Here is a 24,420-nt window from a genome sequence, read left to right as displayed (position 1 = left end):
GAGAGCACCACTGTCTGACTGTATCCCCACTGCACTCCCACCCCCGAGCGAGAGAGCACCACTGTCTGACTGCACCCCCACTGCACTCCCACCCCCGAGCTAGAGAGCACCACTGTCTGACTGTTGCCCCTCTGCACTCCCACCCCCGAGCTGGAGAGCACCACTGTCTGACTGTATCCCCACTGCACTCCCACCCCCGAGCGAGAGAGCACCACTGTCTGACTGTACCCACACTGCACTCCCACCCCCGAGCTGGAGAGCACCACTGTCTGACTGCACCCCCACTGCACTCCCACCCCCGAGCTAGAGAGCACCACTGTCTGACTGTTGCCCCTCTGCACTCCCTCCCCCGAGCTCGAGAGCACCGCTGTCTGACTGTTGCCCCTCTGCACTCCCACCCCCGAGCTGGAGAGCACCACTGTCTGACTGCACCCCCACTGCACTCCCACCCCCGAGCTAGAGAGCACCACTGTCTGACTGTTGCCCCTCTGCACTCCCTCCCCCGAGCTAGGGAGCACCACTGTCTGACTGTTGCCCCTCTGCACTCCCTCCCCCGAGCTGGGGAGCACCACTGTCTGACTGTACCCCCACTGCACTCCTCCCCCGAGCTAGGGAACACCACTGTCTGACTGTATCCGGGCAGCACTCCCTCCCCCGAGCTAGAGAGCATCACTGTCTGACTGTACCCCCACTGCACTCCCACCCCCGAGCTGGAGAGCACCACTGTCTGACTGTACCCCCACTGCACTCCTCCCCCGAGCTGGAGAGCACCGCTCTTTGACTGTGTCCCCACACTGCACTCCCTCCCCCGAGCTAGGGAGCGCCACTGTCTGACTGTACCCACACTGCACTCCCTCCCCCGAGTTAGGGAGCACCACTGTCTGACTGTATCCCCACTACACTCCTCCCCTGAGCGAGAGCACACCACTGTCTGACTGTATCCCCACTGCACTCCCACCCCCGAGCTAGAGAGCAGCACTGGATGACTGTATCCCCACTGCACTCCCTCCCCCGAGCTAGAGAGCACCACTGTCTGACCGTACTCCCTCCCCCGAGCGAGAGAGCCCCACTGTCTGACTGTACCCCCACTGCACTCCCACCCCCGAGCGAGAGAGCACCACTGTCTGACTGTATCCCCACTGCACTCCCACCCCCGAGCGAGAGAGCACCACTTTCTGACTGTATCCCCACTGCACTCCCTCCCCCGAGCGAGAGAGCACCACTGTCTGACTGTACCCCTCTGCACTCCCTCCCCCGAGCAAGGGAGCACCATTGTCTGATTGTACCCCCACTGCACTCCCACCCCGAGCTGGAGAGCACCACTGTCTGACTGTATCCCCACTGCACTCATAACCCCGAGCGAGGGAGCACCACTGTCTGACTGTATCCGGGCAGCACTCCCTCCCCCGAGCTAGAGAGCATCACTGTCTGACTGTACCCCCACTGCACTCCTCCCCCGAGCTGGAGAGCACCACTGTCTGACTGTACCCACACTGCACTCCCTCCCCCGAGCTGGAGAGCACCACTGTCTGACTGTACCCACACTGCACTCGCTCCCCCGAGTTAGGGAGCACCACTGTCTGACTGTACCCCACTACACTGCTCCCCTGAGCGAGAACACACCACTGTCTGACTGTATCCCCACTGCACTCCCACCCCCGAGCGAGAGAGCACCACTGTCTGACTGTATCCCCACTGCACTCCTCCCCCGAGCGAGAGACCACCACTGTCTGACTGTATCCCCACTGCACTCCCAACCCCGAGCGAGAGAGCACCACTGTCTGACTGGACCCACACTGCATTCCCTGCCCCGAGCGAGAGAGCACCACTGTCTGACTGTACCCCCTCTGCACTCCCTCCCCCGAGCTAGAGAGCACCACTGTCTGACTGTATCCCCACTGCACTCCCTCCCCCGAGCGAGAGAGCACCACTGTCTGACTGTACCCCCTCTGCACTCCCTCCCCCGAGCTGGAGAGCACCACTGTCTGACTGTATCCCCACTGCACTCCCACCCCCGAGCTGGAGAGCACCACTGTCTGACTGTACCCCCTTTGCACTCCCTCCCCCGAGCTGGGAGCACCACCGTCTGACTGTACCCACACTGCACTCCCTCCCCCGAGCTGGGGAGCACCGCTGTCTGACTGTATCCCCACTGCACTCCCTCCCCCGAGCGAGAGAGCACCACTGTCTGACTGTAACCCCACTGCACTCCTCCCCCGAGCTCGGGAGCACCACTGTCTGACTGTTCCCCCACTGTACTCCTCCCCCGAGCCAGGGAGCACCACTGTCTGACTGTATCCCCACTGCACTCCCACCCCCGATCTAGAGAGCACCACTGTCTGACTGTACCCCCACTGCACTCCCACCCCCGAACGAGAGAGCACCACTGTCTGACTGTATCCCCTCTGCACTCCCACCCCCGAGCGAGAGAGCACCACTGTCTGACTGTATCCCCACTGCACTCACTCCCCCGAGCTAGAGAGCACCACTGTCTGACTGTACCCCCACTGCACGACTCCCCCGAGCGAGGGAGCACCACTGTCTGACTGTACCCCCACTGCACTCCCACCCCCGAGCGAGAGAGCACCACTGTCTGACTGTATCCGGGCAGCACTCCCACCCCCGAGCTGGAGAGCACCACTGTCTGACTGTATCCCCACTGCACTCCCACCCCCGAGCGAGAGAGCACCACTGTCTGACTGTACCCCCACTGCACTCCCACCCCCGAGCTGGAGAGCACCACTGTCTGACTGCACCCCCACTGCACTCCCACCCCCGAGCTAGAGAGCAGCACTGGATGACTCTGTCCCCTCTGCACTCACTCCCCCGAGCTGGAGAGCACCACTGTCTGACTGTATCCCCACTGCACTCCCACCCCCGAGCGAGAGAGCACCACTGTCTGACCGTACCCCCTCTGCACTCCCTCCCCCGAGCGAGAGAGCACCACTGTCTGACTGTACCCCCACTGCACTCCCACCCCCGAGCGAGAGAGCACCACTGTCTGACTGTATCCCCACTGCACTCCCACCCCCGAGCGAGAGAGCACCACTTTCTGACTGTATCCCCACTGCACTCCCTCCCCCGAGCGAGAGAGCACCACTGTCTGACCGTACCCCCTCTGCACTGTCTGACCGTACCCCCTCTGCACTCCCTCCCCCGAGCAAGGGAGCACCATTGTCTGACTGTACCCCCACTGCACTCCCTCCCCCGAGCTAGGGAGCACCACTGTCTGACTGGACCCCCACTGCACTCCCACCCCGAGCTGGAGAGCACCACTGTCTGACTGTATCCCCACTGCACTCATAACCCCGAGCGAGGGAGCACCACTGTCTGACTGTATCCGGGCAGCACTCCCTCCCCCGAGCTAGAGAGCATCACTGTCTGACTGTACCCCCACTGCACTCCCACCCCTGAGCTGGAGAGCACCACTGTCTGACTGTACCCCCACTGCACTCCTCCCCCGAGCTGGAGAGCACCACTGTCTGACTGTACCCACACTGCACTCCCTCCCCCGAGCTGGAGAGCACCACTGTCTGACTGTACCCCACTACACTGCTCCCCTGAGCGAGAGCACACCACTGTCTGACTGTATCCCCACTGCACTCGCACCCCCGAGCTAGAGAGCACCACTGTCTGACTGTATCCCCACTGCACTCCTCCCCCGAGCGAGAGACCACCACTGTCTGACTGTATCCCCACTGCACTCCCAACCCCGAGCGAGAGAGCACCACTGTCTGACTGTATCCCCACTGCACTCCCACCCCCGAGCGAGAGAGCACCACTGTCTGACTGGACCCCCTCTGCACTCCCTCCCCCGAGCTAGAGAGCACCACTGTCTGACTGTATCCCCACTGCACTCCCTCCCCCGAGCGAGAGAGCACCACTGTCTGACTGTACCCCCTCTGCACTCCCTCCCCCGAGCTAGAGAGCACCACTGTCTGACTCTATCCCCACTGCATTCCCTCCCCCGAGCTGGAGAGCACCACTGTCTGACTGTATCCCCACTGCACTCCCACCCCCGAGCTGGAGAGCACCACTGTCTGACTGTACCCCCTTTGCACTCCCTCCCCCGATCTCGGAGCACCACTTTCTGACTGTACCCACACTGCACTCCCTCCCCCGAGCTGGGGAGCACCGCTGTCTGACTGTATCCCCACTGCACTCCCTCCCCCGAGCGAGAGAGCACCACTGTCTGACTGTAACCCCACTGCACTCCTCCCCCGAGCTCGGGAGCACCACTGTCTGACTGTACCCCCACTGTACTCCTCCCCCGAGCCAGGGAGCACCACTGTCTGACTGTATCCCCACTGCACTCCCACCCCCGAGCTAGAGAGCAGCACTGGATGACTCTGTCCCCTCTGCACTCACTCCCCCGAGCTGGAGAGCACCACTGTCTGACTGTATCCCCACTGCACTCCCACCCCCGAGCGAGAGAGCACCACTGTCTGACCGTACCCCCTCTGCACTCCCTCCCCCGAGCGAGAGAGCACCACTGTCTGACTGTACCCCCACTGCACTCCCACCCCCGAGCGAGAGAGCACCACTGTCTGACTGTATCCCCACTGCACTCCCACCCCCGAGCGAGAGAGCACCACTTTCTGACTGTATCCCCACTGCACTCCCTCCCCCGAGCGAGAGAGCACCACTGTCTGACCGTACCCCCTCTGCACTGTCTGACCGTACCCCCTCTGCACTCCCTCCCCCGAGCTGGAGAGCACCACTGTCTGACTGTATCCCCACTGCACTCCCACCCCCGAGCTGGAGAGCACCACTGTCTGACTGTACCCCCTCTGCACTCCCTCCCCCGAGCTGGGGAGCACCACTGTCTGACTGTACCCCCACTGCATTCCCTCCCCCGAGCGAGAGAGCACCGCTGTCTGACTGTACCCCCACTGCACTCCTCCCCCGACCTAGGGAGCACCACTGTCTGACTGTACCCACACTGCACTCCCTCCCCCGAGCAAGAGAGCACCACTGTCTGACTGTACCCCCACTGCACTCCCTCCCCCGAGCTAGAGAGCACCACTGTCTGACTGTATCCCCACTGCACTCCCTCCCCCGAGCTAGAGAGCACCACTGTCTGACTGTACCCCCTCTGCACTCCCTCCCCCGAGCGAGAGAGCACCACTGTCTGACTGTACCCCCACTGCACTCCCTCCCCCGAGCGAGAGAGCACCACTGTCTGACTGTACCCCCACTGCACTCCCTCCCCCGAGCGAGAGAGCACCACTGTCTGACTGCACCCCCACTGCACTCCCACCCCCGAGCTGGGGAGCACCACTGTCTGACTGGACCCCCTCTGCACTCCCTCCCCCGAGCTGGGGAGCACCACTGTCTGACTGTACCCCCTCTGCACTCCCTCCCCCGAGCGAGAGAGCACCATTGTCTGACTGTACCCACACTGCACTCCCTCCCCGAGCTGGGGAGCACCACTATCTGACTGTACCCCCTCTGCACTCCCTCCCCCGAGCTAGAGAGCACCACTGTCTGACTGTACCCCCACTGCATTCCCTCCCCCGAGCTAGAGAGCACCGCTGTCTGACTGTACCCCCACTGCACTCCTCCCCTGAGCTAGGGAGCACCACTGTCTGACGGTACCCCCACTGCACTCCTGCCCCGACCGAGGGAGCACCACTGTCTGACTGTATCCCCACTGCACTCCCACCCCCGAGCTCGAGAGCACCACTGTCTGACTGTACCCACACTGCACTCCCTCCCCCGAGCAAGAGAGCACCACTGTCTGACTGTACCCCCACTGCACTCCCTCCCCCGAGCTAGAGAGCACCACTGTCTGACTGTACCCCCTCTGCACTCCCTCCCCCGAGCGAGAGAGCACCACTGTCTGACTGTACCCCCTCTGCACTCCCTCCCCCGAGCGAGAGAGCACCACTGTCTGACTGTACCCCCACTGCACTCCCTCCCCCGAGCTAGAGAGCACCACTGTCTGACTGTATCCCCTCTGCACTCCCTCCCCCGAGCGAGAGATCACCACTGTCTGACTGTACCCCCTCTGCACTCCCTCCCCCGAGCGAGAGAGCACCATTGTCTGACTGTACCCACACTGCACTCCCTCCCCCGAGCTCGTGAGCTCCATTGTCTGACTGTACCCACACTGCACTCCCTCCCCCGAGCTGGGGAGCACCACTGTCTGACTGCACCCACAATGCATTCCCTCCCCCGAGCTGGAGAGCACCACTGTCTGACTGTATCCCCTCTGCACTCCCTCCCCCGAGCGAGAGAGCAACACTGTCTGACTGTACCCCCTCTGCACTCCCACCCCCGAGCTGGAGAGCACCACTGTCTGACTGTATCCCCACTGCACTCCCACCCCCGAGCGAGAGAGCACCACTGTCTGACTGTACCCCCACTGCACTCCCACCCCCGAGCTGGAGAGCACCACTGTCTGACTGCACCCCCACTGCACTCCCACCCCCGAGCTAGAGAGCAGCACTGGATGACTCTGTCCCCTCTGCACTCACTCCCCCGAGCTGGAGAGCACCACTGTCTGACTGTATCCCCACTGCACTCCCACCCCCGAGCGAGAGAGCACCACTGTCTGACCGTACCCCCTCTGCACTCCCTCCCCCGAGCGAGAGAGCACCACTGTCTGACTGTACCCCCACTGCACTCCCACCCCCGAGCGAGAGAGCACCACTGTCTGACTGTATCCCCACTGCACTCCCACCCCCGAGCGAGAGAGCACCACTTTCTGACTGTATCCCCACTGCACTCCCTCCCCCGAGCGAGAGAGCACCACTGTCTGACCGTACCCCCTCTGCACTGTCTGACCGTACCCCCTCTGCACTCCCTCCCCCGAGCAAGGGAGCACCATTGTCTGACTGTACCCCCACTGCACTCCCTCCCCCGAGCTAGGGAGCACCACTGTCTGACTGGACCCCCACTGCACTCCCACCCCGAGCTGGAGAGCACCACTGTCTGACTGTATCCCCACTGCACTCATAACCCCGAGCGAGGGAGCACCACTGTCTGACTGTATCCGGGCAGCACTCCCTCCCCCGAGCTAGAGAGCATCACTGTCTGACTGTACCCCCACTGCACTCCCACCCCTGAGCTGGAGAGCACCACTGTCTGACTGTACCCCCACTGCACTCCTCCCCCGAGCTGGAGAGCACCACTGTCTGACTGTACCCACACTGCACTCCCTCCCCCGAGCTGGAGAGCACCACTGTCTGACTGTACCCCACTACACTGCTCCCCTGAGCGAGAGCACACCACTGTCTGACTGTATCCCCACTGCACTCGCACCCCCGAGCTAGAGAGCACCACTGTCTGACTGTATCCCCACTGCACTCCTCCCCCGAGCGAGAGACCACCACTGTCTGACTGTATCCCCACTGCACTCCCAACCCCGAGCGAGAGAGCACCACTGTCTGACTGTATCCCCACTGCACTCCCACCCCCGAGCGAGAGAGCACCACTGTCTGACTGGACCCCCTCTGCACTCCCTCCCCCGAGCTAGAGAGCACCACTGTCTGACTGTATCCCCACTGCACTCCCTCCCCCGAGCGAGAGAGCACCACTGTCTGACTGTACCCCCTCTGCACTCCCTCCCCCGAGCTAGAGAGCACCACTGTCTGACTGTATCCCCACTGCATTCCCTCCCCCGAGCTGGAGAGCACCACTGTCTGACTGTATCCCCACTGCACTCCCACCCCCGAGCTGGAGAGCACCACTGTCTGACTGTACCCCCTTTGCACTCCCTCCCCCGATCTCGGAGCACCACTTTCTGACTGTACCCACACTGCACTCCCTCCCCCGAGCTGGGGAGCACCACTGTCTGACTGTATCCCCTCTGCACTCCCTCCCCCGAGCGAGAGAGCAACACTGTCTGACTGTACCCCCTCTGCACTCTCACCCCCGAGCGAGAGAGCACCACTGTCTGACTGTATCCCCTCTGCACTCCCTCCCCCGAGCGAGAGATCACCACTGTCTGACTGTACCCCTCTGCACTCCTCCCCCGACCTGGAGAGCACCACTGTTTGACTGTATCCCCACTGCACTCCTCCCCCGAGCTGGAGAGCACCACTGTCTGACTGTATCCCCACTGCACTCCCACCCCCGAGCTCGAGAGCACCACTGTCTGACTGTTCCCCCCACTGTACTCCCTCCCCCGAGCTGGAGAGCACCACTGTCTGACTGTATCCCCACTGCACTCCTCCCCCGAGCGAGAGACCACCACTGTCTGACTGTATCCCCACTGCACTCCCTCCCCCGAGCTAGAGAGCACCACTGTCTGACTGTACCCCCACTGCACTCCCACCCCCGAGCGAGAGAGCACCACTGTCTGACTGTATCCCCTCTGCACTCATTCCCCCGAGTAAGAGAGCACCACTGTCTGACTGTATCCCCACTGCATTCCCTCCCCCGAGCTGGAGAGCACCACTGTCTGACTTTACCCACACTGCACTCCTCCCCCGAGCGAGAGAGCACCACTGTCTGACTGTATCCCCTCTGCACTCCCTCCCCCGAGCTGGAGAGCACCACTGTCTGACTGTACCCCTCTGCACTCCTCCCCCGACCTGGAGAGCACCACTGTTTGACTGTATCCCCACTGCACTCCTCCCCCGAGCTGGAGAGCACCACTGTCTGACTGTACCCCCACTGCACTCCCTCCCCCGAGCTAGAGAGCACCACTGTCTGACTGTATCCCCACTGCACTCCCTCCCCCGAGCTAGAGAGCACCACTGTCTGACTGTACCCCCACTGCACTCCTCCCCCGAGCTGGAGAGCACCACTGTCTGACTGTATCCCCTCTGCACTCCCTCCCCCGAGCTAGAGAGCACCACTGTCTGACTGTATCCCCACTGCACTCCCTCCCCCGAGCTAGGGAGCACCATTGTCTGACTGTACCCCCACTGCACTCCCTCCCCCGAGCAAGGGAGCACCACTGTCTGACTGTACCCACACTGCATTCCCTCCCCCGAGCAAGGGAGCACCACTGTCTGACTGTACCCCCACTGCACTCACACCCCCGAGCGAGAGAGCACCACTGTCTGACTGTATCCCCTCTGCACTCCCTCCCCCGAGCGAGAGAGCACCACTGTCTGACTGTACCCCTCTGCACTCCTCCCCCGACCTGGAGAGCACCACTGTTTGACTGTCTCCCCACTGCACTCCTCCCCCGAGCTGGAGAGCACCACTGTCTGACTGCACCCCCACTGCACTCCCTCCCCCGAGCTAGAGAGCACCACTGTCTGACTGCACCCCCACTGCACTCCCTCCCCCGAGCTAGAGAGCTCCACTGTCTGACTGTTCCCCTACTGCACTCCCACCCCCGAGCTAGAGAGCACCACTGTCTGACTGTATCCCCACTGCACTCCTCCCCCGAGCGAGAGACCACCACTGTCTGACTGTATCCCCACTGCACTCCCTTCCCCGAGCTAGAGAGCACCACTGTCTGACTGTATCCCCACTGCACTCCCACCCCCGAGCGAGAGAGCACCACTGTCTGACTGTATCCCCACTGCACTCCCTCCCCCGAGCTAGAGAGCACCACTGTCTGACTGTACCCCCACTGCACTCCCACCCCGAGCGAGAGAGCACCACTGTCTGACTGTACCCCCACTGCACTCCCACCCCCGAGCGCGAGAGCACCACTGTCTGACCGTACCCCCTCTGCACTGTCTGACCGTACCCCCACTGCACTCCTCCCCCGAGCAATGGAGCACCATTGTCTGACTGTACCCACACTGCACTCCCTTCCCCAAGCTGGAGAGCACCACTGTCTGACTGTATCCCCACTGCACTCCCTCCCCCGAGCTAGAGAGCACCACTGTCTGACTGTACCCCCACTGCACTCCCTCCCCCGAGCTAGAGAGCACCACTGTCTGACTGTACCCCCTCTGCACTCACACCCCCGAGCGAGAGAGCACCACTGTCTGACTGTATCCCCTCTGCACTCCCTCCCCCGAGCTGGAGAGCACCACTGTCTGACTGTACCCCTCTGCACTCCTCCCCCGACCTGGAGAGCACCACTCTCTGACTGTATCCCCACTGCACTCCCACCCCCGAGCTCGAGAGCACCACTGTCTGACTGTATCCCCACTGCACTCCCTTCCCCGAGCTGGAGAGCACCACTGTCTGACTGTATCCCCACTGCACTCCCTCCCCCGAGCTAGAGAGCACCACTGTCTGACTGTACCCCCTCTGCACTCCCTCCCCCGAGCGAGAGAGCACCACTGTCTGACTGTACCCCCACTGCACTCCCTCCCCCGAGCGAGAGAGCACCACTGTCTGACTGTACCCCCACTGCACTCCCTCCCCCGAGCGAGAGAGCACCACTGTCTGACTGCACCCCCACTGCACTCCCACCCCCGAGCTGGGGAGCACCACTGTCTGACTGGACCCCCTCTGCACTCCCTCCCCCGAGCTGGGGAGCACCACTGTCTGACTGTACCCACACTGCACTCCCTCCCCCGAGCTGGGGAGCACCACTATCTGACTGTACCCCCTCTGCACTCCCTCCCCCGAGCTAGAGAGCACCACTGTCTGACTGTACCCCCACTGCATTCCCTCCCCCGAGCTAGAGAGCACCGCTGTCTGACTGTACCCCCACTGCACTCCTCCCCTGAGCTAGGGAGCACCACTGTCTGACGGTACCCCCACTGCACTCCTGCCCCGACCGAGGGAGCACCACTGTCTGACTGTACCCCCACTGCATTCCCACCCCCGAGCTGGAGAGCACCACTGTCTGACTGTATCCCCACTGCACTCCCACCCCCGAGCTCGAGAGCACCACTGTCTGACTGTACCCACACTGCACTCCCTCCCCCGAGCAAGAGAGCACCACTGTCTGACTGTACCCCCACTGCACTCCCTCCCCCGAGCTAGAGAGCACCACTGTCTGACTGTACCCCCTCTGCACTCCCTCCCCCGAGCGAGAGAGCACCACTGTCTGACTGTACCCCCTCTGCACTCCCTCCCCCGAGCGAGAGAGCACCACTGTCTGACTGTACCCCCACTGCACTCCCTCCCCCGAGCTAGAGAGCACCACTGTCTGACTGTATCCCCTCTGCACTCCCTCCCCCGAGCGAGAGATCACCACTGTCTGACTGTACCCCCTCTGCACTCCCTCCCCCGAGCGAGAGAGCACCATTGTCTGACTGTACCCACACTGCACTCCCTCCCCCGAGCTCGTGAGCTCCATTGTCTGACTGTACCCACACTGCACTCCCTCCCCCGAGCTGGGGAGCACCACTGTCTGACTGCACCCACAATGCATTCCCTCCCCCGAGCTGGAGAGCACCACTGTCTGACTGTATCCCCTCTGCACTCCCTCCCCCGAGCGAGAGAGCAACACTGTCTGACTGTACCCCCTCTGCACTCTCACCCCCGAGCGAGAGAGCACCACTGTCTGACTGTATCCCCTCTGCACTCCCTCCCCCGAGCGAGAGATCACCACTGTCTGACTGTACCCCTCTGCACTCCTCCCCCGACCTGGAGAGCACCACTGTTTGACTGTATCCCCACTGCACTCCTCCCCCGAGCTGGAGAGCACCACTGTCTGACTGTATCCCCACTGCACTCCCACCCCCGAGCTCGAGAGCACCACTGTCTGACTGTATCCCCACTGCACTCCCTCCCCCGAGCTGGAGAGCACCACTGTCTGACTGTATCACCACTGCACTCCCACCCCCGAGCTAGAGAGCACCACTGTCTGACTGTTCCCCCCACTGTACTCCCACCCCCGAGCTAGAGAGCACCACTGTCTGACTGTATCCCCACTGCACTCCTCCCCCGAGCGAGAGACCACCACTGTCTGACTGTATCCCCACTGCACTCCCTCCCCCGAGCTAGAGAGCACCACTGTCTGACTGTACCCCCACTGCACTCCCACCCCCGAGCGAGAGAGCACCACTGTCTGACTGTATCCCCTCTGCACTCACTCCCCCGAGTAAGAGAGCACCACTGTCTGACTGTATCCCCACTGCATTCCCTCCCCCGAGCTGGAGAGCACCACTGTCTGACTTTACCCACACTGCACTCCTCCCCCGAGCGAGAGAGCACCACTGTCTGACTGTATCCCCTCTGCACTCCCTCCCCCGAGCTGGAGAGCACCACTGTCTGACTGTACCCCTCTGCACTCCTCCCCCGACCTGGAGAGCACCACTGTTTGACTGTATCCCCACTGCACTCCTCCCCCGAGCTGGAGAGCACCACTGTCTGACTGTACCCCCACTGCACTCCCTCCCCCGAGCTAGAGAGCACCACTGTCTGACTGTATCCCCACTGCACTCCCTCCCCCGAGCTAGAGAGCACCACTGTCTGACTGTACCCCCACTGCACTCCTCCCCCGAGCTGGAGAGCACCACTGTCTGACTGTATCCCCTCTGCACTCCCTCCCCCGAGCTAGAGAGCACCACTGTCTGACTGTATCCCCACTGCACTCCCTCCCCCGAGCTAGGGAGCACCATTGTCTGACTGTACCCCCACTGCACTCCCTCCCCCGAGCAAGGGAGCACCACTGTCTGACTGTACCCACACTGCATTCCCTCCCCCGAGCAAGGGAGCACCACTGTCTGACTGTACCCCCACTGCACTCACACCCCCGAGCGAGAGAGCACCACTGTCTGACTGTATCCCCTCTGCACTCCCTCCCCCGAGCGAGAGAGCACCACTGTCTGACTGTACCCCTCTGCACTCCTCCCCCGACCTGGAGAGCACCACTGTTTGACTGTCTCCCCACTGCACTCCTCCCCCGAGCTGGAGAGCACCACTGTCTGACTGCACCCCCACTGCACTCCCTCCCCCGAGCTAGAGAGCACCACTGTCTGACTGCACCCCCACTGCACTCCCTCCCCCGAGCTAGAGAGCTCCACTGTCTGACTGTTCCCCTACTGCACTCCCACCCCCGAGCTAGAGAGCACCACTGTCTGACTGTATCCCCACTGCACTCCTCCCCCGAGCGAGAGACCACCACTGTCTGACTGTATCCCCACTGCACTCCCTTCCCCGAGCTAGAGAGCACCACTGTCTGACTGTATCCCCACTGCACTCCCACCCCCGAGCGAGAGAGCACCACTGTCTGACTGTATCCCCACTGCACTCCCTCCCCCGAGCTAGAGAGCACCACTGTCTGACTGTACCCCCACTGCACTCCCACCCCGAGCGAGAGAGCACCACTGTCTGACTGTACCCCCACTGCACTCCCACCCCCGAGCGCGAGAGCACCACTGTCTGACCGTACCCCCTCTGCACTGTCTGACCGTACCCCCACTGCACTCCTCCCCCGAGCAATGGAGCACCATTGTCTGACTGTACCCACACTGCACTCCCTTCCCCAAGCTGGAGAGCACCACTGTCTGACTGTATCCCCACTGCACTCCCTCCCCCGAGCTAGAGAGCACCACTGTCTGACTGTACCCCCACTGCACTCCCTCCCCCGAGCTAGAGAGCACCACTGTCTGACTGTACCCCCTCTGCACTCACACCCCCGAGCGAGAGAGCACCACTGTCTGACTGTATCCCCTCTGCACTCCCTCCCCCGAGCTGGAGAGCACCACTGTCTGACTGTACCCCTCTGCACTCCTCCCCCGACCTGGAGAGCACCACTCTCTGACTGTATCCCCACTGCACTCCCACCCCCGAGCTCGAGAGCACCACTGTCTGACTGTATCCCCACTGCACTCCCTTCCCCGAGCTGGAGAGCACCACTGTCTGACTGTATCCCCACTGCACTCCCTCCCCCGAGCTGGAGAGCACCACTGTCTGACTGTATCCCCACTACACTCCTCCCCCGAGCGAGAGAGCACCACTGTCTGACTGTATCCCCACTGCACTCCTCCCCCGAGCGAGAGAGCACCACTGTCTGACTGTACCCCCACTGCACTCCTCCCCCGAGCTGGAGAGCACCACTGTCTGACTGTACCCCCACTGCACTCCCTCCCCCGAGCGAGAGAGCACCACTGTCTGACTGTACCCCCACTGCACTCCCTCCCCCGAGCGAGAGAGCACCGCTGTCTGACTGCACCCACACTGCACTCCCTCCCCCGAGCTGGGGAGCACCACTGTCTGACTGTACCCCCTCTGCACTCCCTCCCCCGAGCTAGAGAGCACCACTGTCTGACTGTACCCCCACTGCACTCCCTCCCCCGAGCTAGAGAGCACCACTGTCTGACTGTACCCCCTCTGCACTCCCTCCCCCGAGCTGGAGAGCACCACTGTCTGACTGTATCCCCACTGCACCCCCTCCCCCGAGCTAGGGAGCACCATTGTCTGACTGTACCCACACTGCACTCCCTCCCCCGAGCTCGGGAGCACCACTGTCTGACTGTACCCCCACTGCACTCCCTCCCCCGAGCAAGGGAGCACCATTGTCTGACTGTACCCACACTGCATTCCCTCCCCCGAGCAAGGGAGCACCACTGTCTGACTGTACCCCCACTGCACTCCTCCTCCGACCTCGAGAGCACCACTGTCTGACTGTACCCCCACTGCACTCCTCCCCCCAGCTAGAGAGCACCACTGTCTGACTGTACCCACACTGCACTCCCTCCCCCGAACTTGGGAGCACCAGTGTCTGACTCTATCCCCTCTGCACTCCCTCCCCCGAGCTAGAGAGCACCACTGTATGACTCTATCCCCTCTGCACTCCCTCCCCCGAGCTCGAGAGCACCACTGTCTGACTGTATCCCCACTGCACTCCCACCCCCGAGCTAGAGAGCTCCACTGTCTGACTGTATCCCCTCTGCACTCCCTCCCCCGAGCTGGAGAACACCACTGTCTGACTGTACTCCCACTGCACTCCTCTCCCAAGCTCGCGAGCACCACTGTCTGACTGTACCCGCACTGCACTCCCTCCCCCGAGCTAGAGAGCACCACTGTCTGACTGTACCCCCACTGCACTCCTCCCCCGAGCTGGAGAGCACCACTTTCTGACTGTACCCCCACTGCACTCCTCCCCCGAGCTGGAGAGCACCACTGTCTGACTGTACCCCCTCTGCACTCCCTCCCCCGAGCAAGACAGCCCCACTGTCTGACTGTATCCCCACTGCACTCCCTCCCCCGAGCAAGAGAGCACCACTGTCTGACTGTATCCGCACTGCACTCCCTCCCCCGAGCTAGAGAGCACCACTGTCTGACTGTATCCCCTCTGCACTCCCTCCCCCGAGCAAGAGAGCACCACTGCCTGACTGTCCCCCCTCTGCACTCCCTCCCCCGAGCGAGAGAGCACCACTGTCTGACTGTACCCCCACTGCACTCCCTCCCCCGAGCGAGAGAGCACCACTGTCTGACTGTACCCCCTCTGCACTCCCTCCCCTGAGCTGGAGAGCATGACTTCGATTAGACTGCTCCCTCCATCCTGAGTTGAAAGCAGCAGAACCAGACACATTGATGACAGTGGTCATTTAATATCCATGAGTGCGGGCAGGTGCCAGTGCAGTTGGTGGAAGGGATAATGTCATTTATTTTATGTCCAATCTCGCCAACGAGAGCTCCAGCTGAGAAATGATAAATATTCCTCAGATGCATCAAGCAGGTTTGAATGATGGGAGCCTTGTGTTAGTGTCCCTGAGTTTCACTGTTGAGCCTCATGTCAAGAAAGAAAGAACTTGCATTTATATGGCGCCTTTCAAGGCCTCGGGATGTCCCAAAGGGCTATACAGCCAATGAAGTACTTTTGAAGTGTAGCCATGTTGGAATGGAGGAAACACGGCAGCCAATTTGAGCACAGCAAGATCCCACAAACAGCAGTGTGATGATGACTAGATAATCTGTTTTAGTGATGTTGGTTGAGGGATTAATATCGGTTAGAACACTGGGGAGAATGCCCTGCTCTTCTTTGAATAATGGCTATGGGATCTTTTACATCCACTTGAGAGGGCAGAAGGGGCCTCTGTTTAACATCTCATCCAAAAGATGGCACCTCCGACAGTCCAGCACTCCCTCAGTACTGCACTGGAGTGTCAGCCTTGATTCCATGTTCAAGGCTCTGGAGTGGGACTTGAACCCACAACCTTAAGGTAAATGGAAATTTGTTTCACTCCTTGTGTAAATGCTGTTCTGTTACACTGCTCATGTAAGTTATGCCATGTTTCATTCAGATCTGGTCCACATGCAGGTCTTGTGTAACTGCTGCTGTGTCTTCCTCTCCCCTAGGCCTAGTGGGTCTCGCCCTGTCCTATGCACTGTCAGTCACAAACCTGCTCTCTGGTGTTATCTCCAGCTTCACACAAACTGAATCGCAGATGGTGAGTGTGGAGCGTTTGGAAGAATATGTCACCGAGATTCCCAGCGAGCCTCAAGATGGTGATATTGAGGTAAGAGGGAATGTGGGGGGAAGGGGAGAGAGTGTGTGTGTATGTGTGAGAGAGAGATAGGGAGTCTCGGGAGAGGCAGGAGTAATGACAGATGACAGCGAGGGAAAGTGGGAGTGACAACAGTTGAGAGGGGAATGACATGTGGAAACAGCAGAGTAACAAATGAGGGGTAAATGGCAGTTGGACAAGTTGGGGAAATGGGACAAAGAAAATGAGGATGAAGGAAATGGAAGGAGAGAAAGTCTAGAAGAGTGAGAGGGAATGAGCGAGTGAGACAAGTGAGTGAAGGAAAGGGTCAATGAGAGGGGTGGTGGGGAACAGAAGGACTCTTTGAAGGGTTCAGTTCCATAACTTGATATTATATTAGTACAGTACGACACTATGTGAGCTGAAGACAGAAGAACAGATGATTGGCTCAGGGAGCCTGAAATTTCCCTGGACCGAGTGGCAGTCTGAAATTTAAAAAAAACATAGTTACCAGGCACGAGCCAGTTCCGACATTTTCTTTCAAATTTTTCCATTTTTGTCTTCATTCTTTTCCTCTGTTGAAGACATTGTCCCATTGCCCTGGCAGGCCTCCAGTCCATTGTTCAGTTGCTCATTATCTGTGCTGAAGCGATGGCAGCAACACAATCAAGCGGGATCTTGTCCTCGTCTCGTGTCATTGAGAAACTCGGCCACTTTTCCTCTCCAGAACCAGAGATATTAAACTCATTTGTAGTGTTCCTCCTGCTGGTTGGGTTAAGATCAGCAAAGTGGGCGCACAGCAAGGTTTGAAACACGTCAGTCCTGGTTTAATCTGCAGACGCATCAGAGAGCTAAGCTGGCTAGCCCTTTCTGTAACGAAGGGTATGAAGGGATATGGAAACAAGGCGGGTAGAAGCAGTTAAGATACAGATCAGCCATGATCGAATTGAATGGCAGAACAGGCTCGAGGGGCTGAATGGCCTCATCCTGTTCTTACATTCCGAACTGCAGAGAAGAGACGATCAGTTGCTGATCAGTGTTAAACTTGTTATAAAGTCGTATTTTCAAAAGCACCAAATTGTCTCCATATTAATTTTATAACACCACTGTACATTTTGATTACCAGGTGCGAGCAGGAGAGTTCATTAGCTTGGTTCAGTTTACACTGTGAGATGAAGAGATAAAGGAATCCATTTGTTCCTCATCCCTGGGTGACCAGTGACTCAAAAATAGGGGTACCCTATTGGTCTTGTTGTTTCGGTGTTTGCTGCCCTTGCCTGTCTGTGAATGGATTAAGGCTGGTTGGAGTCTCTGATATTCCCTGTCTCTCGGTGGGGTCACTGTTGGTTGTAGTCTCTGATATTCCCCGTCTATAGGTGGGGTCACTGTTGGTTGGAGTCTCTGATATTCCCCGTCTATAGGTGGGGTCACTGTTGGTTGGAGTCTCTGATATTCCCTGTCTATAGGTGGGGTCACTGTTGGTTGGAGTCTCTGATATTCCCTGTCTATTGGTGGGGTCACTGTTGGTTGGAGTCTCTGATATTCCCTGTCTATTGGTGGGGTCACTGTTGGTTGGAGTCTCTGATATTCCCTGTCTGTAGGTGGGGTCACTGTTGGTTGGAGTCTCTGATATTGCCTGTCGAAAGGTGGGGTCACTGTTGGTTGGAGTCTCTGATATTCCCTGTCCATAGGTGGGACACTGTTGGTTGGAGTCTCTGATATTCCCTGTCTATTGGTGGGGTCACTGTTGGTTGGAGTCTCCGATATTCCCTGTCCACAGGTGGGGACACTGTTGGTTGCAGTCTCTGATATTCCCTGTCTCTCGGTGGGGTCACTGTTGGTTGGAGTCTCTGATATTGCCTGTCTGTAGGTGGGGTCTCTGATATTGCCTGTCTATAGGTGGGGTCTCTGATATTCCCTGTCTATAGGTGGGGTCACTGTTGGTTGGAGTCTCTGATATTGCCTGTCTGTAGGTGGGGTCTCTGATATTGCCTGTCTATAGGTGGGGTCTCTGATATTCCCTGTCTATAGGTGGGGTCACTGTTGGTTGGAGTCTCTGATATTGCCTGTCGATGGGTGGGGTCTCTGATATTGCCTGTCTCTTGGTGGGGTCACTGTTGGTTTTAGTCTCTGATATTCCCTGTCTATGGGTGGGACACTGTTGGTTGGAGTCTCTGATATTGCCTGTCTATGGGTGGGGTCTCTGATATTGCCTGTCTCTTGGTGGGGTCACTGTTGGTTTTAGTCTCTGATATTCCCTGTCTATGGGTGGGACACTGTTGGTTGGAGTCTCTGATATTCCCTGTCTATAGGTGGGGTCACTGTTGGTTGGAGTCTCTGATATTCCCTGTCTATAGGTGGGGTCACTGTTGGTTTGAGTCTCTGATATTCCCTGTCGATTGGTGGGACACTGTTGGTTGGAGTCTCTGATATTCCCTGTCTGTTGGTGGGTCACTGTTGGTTGGAGTCTCTGATATTGCCTGTCTATCGGTGGGGTCTCTGATATTGCCTGTCTATTGGTGGGGTCACTGTTGGTTGGAGTCTCTGATATTGCCTGTCTATAGGTGGGGTCTCTGATATTCCCTGTCCATAGGTGGGTCACTGTTGGTTGGAGTCTCTGATATTCCCTGTCTATAGGTGGGGTCACTGTTGGTTGGAGTCTCTGATATTCCCCGTCTATAGGTGGGGTCACTGTTGGTTGGAGTCTCTGATATTCCCTGTCCATAGGTGGGACACTGTTGGTTGGAGTCTCTGATATTCCCTGTCTCTCGGTGGGGTCACTGTTGGTTGGAGTCTCTGACATTCCCTGTCTATAGGTGGGGTCTCTCATATTCCCTGTCCATAGGTGGGACACTGTTGGTTGGAGTCTCTGATATTCCCTGTCTATAGGTGGGGTCACTGTTGGTTGGAGTCTCTGATATTCCCTGTCCATAGGTGGGGACACTGTTGGTTGGAGTCTCTGATATTCCCTGTCTTTCGGTGGGACACTGTTGGTTGGAGTCTCTGATATTCCCTGTCTCTCGGTGGGGTCACTGTTGGTTGGAGTCTCTGATATTCCCTGTCGATTGGTGGGACACTGTTGGTTGGAGTCTCTGATATTCCCTGTCTGTTGGTGGGTCACTGTTGGTTGGAGTCTCTGATATTGCCTGTCTATCGGTGGGGTCTCTGATATTGCCTGTCTATTGGTGGGGTCACTGTTGGTTGGAGTCTCTGATATTGCCTGTCTATAGGTGGGGTCTCTGATATTCCCTGTCCATAGGTGGGTCACTGTTGGTTGGAGTCTCTGATATTCCCTGTCTATAGGTGGGGTCACTGTTGGTTGGAGTCTCTGATATTCCCCGTCTATAGGTGGGGTCACTGTTGGTTGGAGTCTCTGATATTCCCTGTCCATAGGTGGGACACTGTTGGTTGGAGTCTCTGATATTCCCTGTCTCTCGGTGGGGTCACTGTTGGTTGGAGTCTCTGACATTCCCTGTCTATAGGTGGGGTCTCTCATATTCCCTGTCCATAGGTGGGACACTGTTGGTTGGAGTCTCTGATATTCCCTGTCTATAGGTGGGGTCACTGTTGGTTGGAGTCTCTGATATTCCCTGTCCATAGGTGGGGACACTGTTGGTTGGAGTCTCTGATATTCCCTGTCTTTCGGTGGGACACTGTTGGTTGGAGTCTCTGATATTCCCTGTCTCTCGGTGGGGTCACTGTTGGTTGGAGTCTCTGATATTCCCTGTCTATAGGTGGGGTCACTGTTGGTTGGAGTCTCTGATATTCCCCGTCTATAGGTGGGGTCACTGTTGGTTGGAGTCTCTGATATTCCCTGTCAAAAGGTGGGGTCACTGTTGGTTGGAGTCTCTGATATTGCCTGTCTATAGGTGGGGTCACTGTTGGTTGGAGTCTCTGATATTCCCTGTCTATTGGTGGGGTCACTGTTGGTTGGAGTCTCTGATATTCCCTGTCTGTAGGTGGGGTCACTGTTGGTTGGAGTCTCTGATATTGCCTGTCGAAAGGTGGGGTCACTGTTGGTTGGAGTCTCTGATATTCCCTGTCTATAGGTGGGGTCACTGTTGGTTGGAGTCTCTGATATTCCCTGTCTGTAGGTGGGGTCACTGTTGGTTGGAGTCTCCGATATTCCCTGTCCACAGGTGGGGACACTGTTGGTTGGAGTCTCTGATATTCCCTGTCTGTAGGTGGGGTCACTGTTGGTTGGAGTCTCTGATATTCCCTGTCTATCGGTGGGACACTGTTGGTTGGAGTCTCCGATATTCCCTGTCTATGGGTGGGGTCTCTGATATTGCCTGTCTATTGGTGGGGTCACTGTTGGTTGGAGTCTCTGATATTGCCTGTCTTTTGGTGGGGTCTCTGATATTCCCTGTCTATAGGTGGGACACTGTTGGTTGGAGTCTCTGATATTCCCTGTCTGTTGGTGGGGTCACTGTTGGTTGGAGTCTCTGATATTGCCTGTCTATGGTTGGGGTCACTTGGTTGGAGTCTCTGATATTGCCTGTCTATAGGTGGGGTCTCTGATATTGCCTGTCTATTGGTGGGGTCACTGTTGGTTGGAGTCTCTGATATTGCCTGTCTATAGGTGGGGTCTCTGATATTCCCTGTCCATAGGTGGGTCACTGTTGGTTGGAGTCTCTGATATTCCCTGTCTATAGGTGGGGTCACTGTTGGTTGGAGTCTCTGATATTCCCCGTCTATAGGTGGGGTCACTGTTGGTTGGAGTCTCTGATATTCCCTGTCCATAGGTGGGACACTGTTGGTTGGAGTCTCTGATATTCCCTGTCTCTCGGTGGGGTCACTGTTGGTTGGAGTCTCTGATATTCCCTGTCTATAGGTGGGGTCTCTGATATTGCCTGTCTATAGGTGGGGACACTGTTGGTTGGAGTCTCTGATATTGCCTGTCCATAGGTGGGGTCTCTGATATTGCCTGTCTATTGGTGGGGTCACTGTTGGTTGGAGTCTCTGATATTGCCTGTCTATAGGTGGGGTCTCTGATATTCCCTGTCTATAGGTGGGACACTGTTGGTTGGAGTCTCCGATATTCCCTGTCTATGGGTGGGACACTGTTGGTTGGAGTCTCTGATATTCCCTGTCCATAGGTGGGGTCTCTGATATTGCCTGTCTATTGGTGGGGTCACTGTTGGTTTTAGTCTCTGATATTGCCTGTCTATGGGTGGGGTCTCTGATATTGCCTGTCTATTGGTGGGGTCACTGTTGGTTGGAGTCTCTGATATTCCCTGTCTATAGGTGGGGTCTCTGATATTGCCTGTCTATTGGTGGGGTCACTGTTGGTTGGAGTCTCTGATATTCCCTGTCTACAGGTGGGGTCACTGTTGGTTTGAGTCTCTGATATTCCCTGTCTATTGGTGGGACACTGTTGGTTGGAGTCTCTGATATTCCCTGTCTATAGGTGGGACACTGTTGGTTGGAGTCTCTGATATTCCCTGTCTATTGGTGGGGTCACTGTTGGTTGGAGTCTCTGATATTCCCTGTCTGTAGGTGGGGTCACTGTTGGTTGGAGTCTCTGATATTCCCTGTCTATTGGTGGGGTCACTGTTGGTTGGAGTCTCTGATATTCCCTGTCTATTGGTGGGGACACTGTTGGTTGGAGTCTCTGATATTCCCTGTCGATAGTTGGGACACTGTTGGTTGGAGTCTCTGATATTCCCTGTCTATAGGTGGGACACTGTTGGTTGGAGTCTCTGATATTCCCTGTCTATAGGTGGGGTCACTGTTGGTTTTAGTCTCTGATATTCCCTGTCTATGGGTGGGACACTGTTGGTTGGAGTCTCTGATATTCCCTGTCTATAGGTGGGGTCACTGTTGGTTGGAGTCTCTGATATTCCCTGTCTATAGGTGGGGTCACTGTTGGTTGGAGTCTCTGATATTGCCTGTCCATAGGTGGGGTCTCTGATATTGCCTGTCTATTGGTGGGGTTACTGTTGGTTGGAGTCTCTGATATTGCCTGTCTGGAGGTGGGGTCTCCGATATTCCCTGTCTGTGGGTGGGACACTGTTGGTTGGAGTCTCCGATATTCCCTGTCTGTGGGTGGGACACTGTTGGTTGGAGTCTCTGATATTCCCTGTCAAAAGGTGGGGTCTCTGATATTGCCTGTCTATGGGTGGGGTCTCTGATATTGCCTGTCTATAGGTGGGGTCACTGTTGGTTGGAGTCTCTAATATTCCCTGTCTATAGGTGGGACACTGTTGGTTGGAGTCTCTGATATTCCCTGTCTATAGGTGGGGTCACTGTTGGTTTGAGTCTCTCATATTCTCTGTCTATTGGTGGGACACTGTTGGTTGGAGTCTCTGATATTCCCTGTCTATAGGTGGGACACTGTTGGTTGGAGTCTCTGATATTCCCTGTCTATAGGTGGGGTCACTGTTGGTTGGAGTCTCTGATATTCCCTGTCTATTGGTGGGGTCACTGTTGGTTGGAGTCTCTGATATTCCCTGTCTATAGGTGGGACACTGTTGGTTGGAGTCTCTGATATTCCCTGTCTATAGGTGGGGTCACTGTTGGTTGGAGTCTCTGATATTCCCTGTCTATAGGTGGGGTCTCTGATATTCCCTGTCCATAGGTGGGTCACTGTTGGTTGGAGTCTCTGATATTCCCTGTCTCTCGGTGGGGTCACTGTTGGTTGGAGTCTCTGATATTCCCTGTCTATAGGTGGGGTCTCTGATATTCCCTGTCTGTGGGTGGGACACTGTTGGTTGGAGTCTCTGATATTCCCTGTCTATTGGTGGGACACTGTTGGTTGGAGTCTCTGATATTCCCTGTCTATAGGTGGGGTCACTGTTGGTTGGAGTCTCTGATATTCCCTGTCGATAGGTGGGGTCACTGTTGGTTGGAGTCTCTGATATTCCCTGTCTATTGGTGGGTCACTGTTGGTTGGAGTCTCTGATATTCCCTGTCTATAGGTAGGGTCACTGTTGGTTGGAGTCTCTGATATTCCCTGTCTATTGGTGGGGTCACTGTTGGTTGGAGTCTCTGATATTCCCTGTCTATAGGTGGGGTCACTGTTGGTTGGAGTCTCTGATATTCCCTGTCTATTGGTGGGGTCACTGTTGGTTGGAGTCTCTGATATTCCCTGTCTATGGGTGGGACACTGTTGGTTGGAGTCTCTGATATTCCCTGTCTATAGGTGGGACACTGTTGGTTGGAGTCTCTGATATTCCCTGTCTGTAGGTGGGGTCACTGTTGGTTGGAGTCTCTGATATTCCCTGTCTGTAGGTGGAGTCACTGTTGGTTGGAGTCTCTGATATTGCCTGTCTATGGTTGGGGTCACTGTTGGTTGGAGTCTCTGATATTGCCTGTCTATAGGTGGGGTCTCTGATATTGCCTGTCTATTGGTGGGGTCACTGTTGGTTGGAGTCTCTGATATTGCCTGTCTATAGGTGGGGTCTCTGATATTCCCTGTCCATAGGTGGGTCACTGTTGGTTGGAGTCTCTGATATTCCCTGTCTATAGGTGGGGTCACTGTTGGTTGGAGTCTCTGATATTCCCCGTCTATAGGTGGGGTCACTGTTGGTTGGAGTCTCTGATATTCCCTGTCCATAGGTGGGACACTGTTGGTTGGAGTCTCTGATATTCCCTGTCTCTCGGTGGGGTCACTGTTGGTTGGAGTCTCTGATATTCCCTGTCTATAGGTGGGGTCTCTGATATTGCCTGTCGATAGGTGGGGACACTGTTGGTTGGAGTCTCTGATATTGCCTGTCCATAGGTGGGGTCTCTGATATTGCCTGTCTATTGGTGGGGTCACTGTTGGTTGGAGTCTCTGATATTGCCTGTCTATAGGTGGGGTCTCTGATATTCCCTGTCTATAGGTGGGACACTGTTGGTTGGAGTCTCCGATATTCCCTGTCTATGGGTGGGACACTGTTGGTTGGAGTCTCTGATATTCCCTGTCTATAGGTGGGGTCTCTGATATTGCCTGTCTATTGGTGGGGTCACTGTTGGTTTTAGTCTCTGATATTGCCTGTCTATGGGTGGGGTCTCTGATATTGCCTGTCTATTGGTGGGGTCACTGTTGGTTGGAGTCTCTGATATTCCCTGTCTATAGGTGGGGTCTCTGATATTGCCTGTCTATTGGTGGGGTCACTGTTGGTTGGAGTCTCTGATATTCCCTGTCTACAGGTGGGGTCACTGTTGGTTTGAGTCTCTGATATTCCCT

At 57.5% G+C, this 24,420-nt stretch overlaps 1 protein-coding gene across 1 annotated transcript in view; it reads left to right on the top strand.

The window, feature by feature from the left end:
* abcc10 (ATP-binding cassette, sub-family C (CFTR/MRP), member 10) overlaps window positions 1–24,420 on the top strand; it is a 403,237-nt gene that overhangs the window by 250,530 nt on the left and 128,287 nt on the right. Inside the window, exon 17 of the mRNA XM_067977164.1 lies at window positions 16,120–16,280. Coding sequence (XP_067833265.1) covers window positions 16,120–16,280 — 161 coding nt within the window. The remainder of the gene's footprint in view (window positions 1–16,119; window positions 16,281–24,420) is intronic.

The sequence above is a fragment of the Heptranchias perlo genome, unplaced genomic scaffold, assembly GCF_035084215.1.
Source record: "Heptranchias perlo isolate sHepPer1 unplaced genomic scaffold, sHepPer1.hap1 HAP1_SCAFFOLD_131, whole genome shotgun sequence".
Classification (NCBI taxonomy): Eukaryota; Metazoa; Chordata; class Chondrichthyes; order Hexanchiformes; family Hexanchidae; genus Heptranchias; species Heptranchias perlo.
Note: the sequence above shows the minus strand (reverse complement) of the source record. Positions and strands in the feature narration are given on the sequence as shown.